The following is a 4,319-nucleotide window of genomic DNA, read 5'->3' as shown; positions in this document are numbered from 1 at the left end:
TCTGGTGATAGAAATTTCATTTCTCGTTATAATGTGATTTGGATTCCACAATAAGCTGTAGGTCCCGTTGCTAGGTAACCAACTGGTTCTTAGCCACGTAAAATAAATCTGATCCTTCGGGCCAGCCCTAGGAGAGCTGTTAATCAGCTCAGTGGTCTGGTTAAACTAAGGTATACTTAACTTTTTTTTGGGCCTAATCGGTGTTCGTATTTGGAAGTGGCTGTTAGCCGGGATTATAGATTGTCCAGGTAATATGCTTCCCGTGTCCGGTGCTGGATCTCTCTCTCTCTCTCTCTCTCTCTCTCTCTCTCTCTCTCTCTCTCTCTATATATATATATATATGAGGGGGCAGAACTGCTTGACAAAATAATATTTATAGAAAAAGACGATAAAGACAAAATAGAAAACTAAACAAGTTCATATCTCCTGGCCCGGATGGGATTCATCCAAGAGAAATTAAAGTGTTAAAAGAGGAAATAGTTCCTCGCCTATATAAAGTCTACAGAAAAAACGCAGAACCACGAAAGGCACCAAAAAGATGGAAACTAGGTAATGTGCCCCCAGTTTACAAAAAAGATCCAAGAGAAGAGCCAGGAAATTATAGACCAATCTGTCTAAAGTCAGTTCCTTGTAAGAATTTTGAGTCCATAATTGCAGATCAAATTGTGGATCACATGGACAGAAACAACCTGTTGTTAAACAGTCAACATGGCTTCAGACAAAACAGATCCTGCCTATCAAACCTCTTGGGGTTTTTTCATAACATGCTTGGTATTTACGACAGTAGTGGAGCAATAGATATACTCTACTTAGATTTCCAAACAGCCTTAGACAAAGTTCCACACAAGAAACTAATGATAAAAATTAGAGCTTTAGGAACTGTAGGAGAAATAGCAGACTGGATCGAAGACTGGCTGTCTAATAGAAAAGAGTCGTAATAAACGGTGAAGAATCAGAATGGACAGATGTGACAAGCAGAATTCTGTAAGGACGGGATTGATTGACAGACTGGCTGGGTGTTTACTGGTTTATTGGTGGTTCCTTACTGAAATGAATGTACAGAATCTACGAAGATGTTATTGGCCTGTGCGAACCGCAAAGTAGCATCTACACACAGACAGAGCAAAACAGAGGTAATGTTTTGGACATCTGTGTTTGTTGGCAGACAAACAGATGGCGATTGTGAGAGACATAAATGTACAGTGATAAAACATATGTAAATGGAAAGGCCAGGAAATTCTACATATGGCCAATTGCATGAGATTCGAGACAGATTAATGAATACAATGCAGTAGCATAATATATGTGAAATGGCGAGACGTTTGGCATCTTCACAAACAGAAACATATACAGTTTGATACAGAAGATTCAGTGGAACATTATAAATACATGGTTAGAATGCTTGCATGGCACTTCAAGTAGTGGTGATTGTACATATATCAAATCAACAATGGTTAGGGAGAAACAGACGGAAATATTGTATGGTAGAAGTTGCGTTCCTTGAGAGAAAACGCAATGTTCTCGTTCCCCCTTTGTCTGGGTCCCTCCGAAGATATGATGCACGCACACATGCGTGTGCTCGAAAGAGACCGCCATCGGTGCGATGGGTCTCTTAGGCCCTGTCCACACTAGCGGGCAGTGCCCGACGGGCAAACACTGTTCCCATAGCCGTTCCACTATACTGACCAACCGACTATGGACCCAGCACGATGCGATTGTCTAGTAACACTGTTTCAGAAGCGAGAGAAAATATAAACAGCTGGAAGTGCCCGACGGGCATGCCCGATAGTGTGGACAGGGCCTTACAGTTCCTTAGGCTTCTGTCCTTGGCCAGCTCTTGCTTTTGATTTACATTAATGACAATGATGTAGGCTTAACTAGCAGGATAGCCAAATTTGCAGATGACACCAAACTAGGTGTAAATGCAGCAGACCCAGATACAGTGGAAAGTTTAAGATATGATCTAAGGAAAATAGGAGATTGGTCAAAAAGATGACAAATGCCATTTAACTTGGATAACTGTAAAGTGGTACAAATAGGAACAAACAACCCTCGTGCCAAATGCATGCTACTTGTGAATGACATAGTGTAGAACAAGAAGGGGACCTTGGAGTCCTTATTACCAAGGACTTAAAATCCACAAAACAGTTCATAAAAGCTGAAAAGGAGGCACAGAAACTAGTGGGATACATAAAGAGGCTGTTCAAATACGGAAACAAGGAAATGGTGCTGCAGCTCTACACATCAATAGTTAGACCTCATCTTGAATATGCAGCACAGTTTTGGTCACCAACACTAAGAAAGGGCATAAATAGATTAGAAGGGGTACCAGCAAGAGCCACAAAGTTAATTTCATCAATCAGGCAAATAGGTTATCAAAGATGAATAGAGCCTGAACTTGTATGGATTAGAAACATGACGATCGCAAGAACAACTAATAGAAGCATTCAAAATACTGAAAGGCATCTAAATTTCATAATCAATGAATCAATCAATAACAAAAGTAGGCAGTAACCTAGTCACATTAAAAGAAAACCAGACAAGACATAATGGATGGAAACTAGAACTGAAGAGATACAACACATCTCATTGTGGGAACTTCTTTACATACAAGATATGTGACATGGAATAAACTGCCACCAGAAGTTGTAAACAACAACAGTGTGGAAGAGTTTAAAAGAAAGAAAAACAAAATCATTAGAACACTGTAAATGAACAGTAAAACCTGCTCCTAGTGTGAGGTTCAAGAAATGTCAGAAGTGAAAGACTGATTCTTTTATTATTCTTAACAGGTGTTTATAATGTGGAAAGCGGACGGAAAGGTGGCAGGCGACCTGAGGCCCCCGCTGCGTCCATACAGAAATTGTGTTTGTTAACAGGCATAAGAAGACATATATAATGTGTTACAGAACATGTAAACGGGCAGATATATATATCGGCAGAAAGGCCGTACAATGATGCATACAATGAGATACATAAAGAATCTGAAATAATGACAAGTAACATATATGACGTGAGGAAAGAAGCACAAGAATGGAGAGGCGATTTGATGCACTTACAAATACTGCCCCCGCCCCCAAAAGTCAATAATTAGAGGAGCAGTTATTGGATGAAACAACATTAATCACACAATCGCTGAGGTAGTTGGAGTGGGCTCCTACTCCTGGAGAACTGTGGGCATGGGATGGAACCGACATCTGGGGTTGGCTCGATGTGTACCCTGGGCTGGCCCAGACCCCGCTTTGGTGGGGGTGCCAGGTGTATCTGCGGAGAGATACTGAGGGGGAACTCTGGGGCACCTGCCTGCCTCCTCGTGTACTTCTCTGTCCAACAGGAATGTGGGCTTCAGTCTGTCGATGGTGACCCAGTCTTCATGCCCCTGGATGTCAGGGAGGTATGCCTGATGACTTTGCGGTGCCCCCTGTAGGGTCTGGTTAAGGGCGGACGATGGGCATCCACCCTGACGAAGACGTAGGCGCAGGAGTCTTAGGCGAGTGGGCTGTAGGTGGTGGTTCTGTCGGTGAAGGTCTTATGGCAGGGCGCAACTTCTGTGTGAGTTCCCTCAACCTTGGGAGGGGGTTGTCGGCGCCGTCAGGAAGAATTCTCCGGGAACGGCCAATGTCTCCCCGTAGACTTTCTCAGCAGGGAAGGCGTCGCCATTTGCTTTCGGTGCGGTGTGGAGACCCAGCAGGACCCAGAGGAGCTGTTCCTTCCACCTCTCATTGGTGCAACATGCCATGAGGGCTGCCTTAAGAGAGTGGTGCACCCTCTCGACCATGCCATTCGCTGCGGGGTTGTAGGTCATTGTGCTGTGTGGTGTTGTACCCATCAGGGGTGCCAAGGAGACCCAGAGTTCTGACAGGAAGGCTGGACCCCTGTCTGTAGTGATGCTGTCTGGCACTCCGAAACGGCTGATCCAACTGGAGAGGAGGGCCTCTGCGTATGACGCTGTTGATGCCTCCTCCATGGGGGTTGCCTCGGGCCAGCGGGTGGAACAGTCTATGTTGTAAGGAGGTATCTGGCTCCTCCCGACTGCGGAAGAGGCCCAACGACGTCGATGTGGATGTGGCCGAAGCGCCGACGAGGCTCGGGGAAGTCGCCGACCCCAGATTCTGTGTGCCGGGATGTTTTGCTTGCCTGGCACGAGATGCAGCTCCTTGCCCACTGTCAGACGTCCTTGTTGATGCCATGCCAGACGAAAGTGTCAGTCATGAGGTGTGCCGTTGTGGGCCCTGATGGATGGGAGAGCCTGTGGATTATGTCGAACGGCTGCTGCCTCCTCGAGGCGGGTACTAGGGGACGGGGGAGGCCTGTGCTGG

The 4,319-nt window shown here is 45.5% G+C and overlaps 1 protein-coding gene across 1 annotated transcript; it reads right to left on the bottom strand.

Moving 5' to 3' along the window:
• Positions 1-3,157: 3,157 nt before the first annotated feature.
• On the bottom strand, positions 3,158-3,805 carry LOC136849649 (uncharacterized). Its single transcript, XM_067122949.1, has 2 exons — positions 3,568-3,805; positions 3,158-3,528 (listed from the first exon to the last, which is right to left on the bottom strand). The coding sequence occupies exons 1-2, from the start codon at positions 3,803-3,805 to the stop codon at positions 3,158-3,160; spliced, it is 609 nt and encodes a 202-aa protein (XP_066979050.1).
• Between the last annotated feature and the right edge of the window lie 514 nt (positions 3,806-4,319).

The sequence above is a fragment of the Macrobrachium rosenbergii genome, chromosome 21 (assembly GCF_040412425.1).
Source record: "Macrobrachium rosenbergii isolate ZJJX-2024 chromosome 21, ASM4041242v1, whole genome shotgun sequence".
In the NCBI taxonomy this organism is placed as follows: domain Eukaryota; kingdom Metazoa; phylum Arthropoda; class Malacostraca; order Decapoda; family Palaemonidae; genus Macrobrachium; species Macrobrachium rosenbergii.
The sequence above is the reverse complement of the archived record's forward strand: the minus strand, read 5'-3'. Positions and strand labels throughout refer to the sequence as shown.

Coding starts and splice junctions, on each gene's coding strand:
- LOC136849649 (XM_067122949.1), bottom strand. CDS start 3,805: ATGACCTACAACCCCGCAGCGAATGGCATGGTCGAGAGGGTGCACCAC. Junction 3,529..3,567: donor GCCGACAACCCCCTCCCAAG/GTTGAGGGAACT, acceptor CCCTGCCATAAG/ACCTTCACCGACAGAACCAC.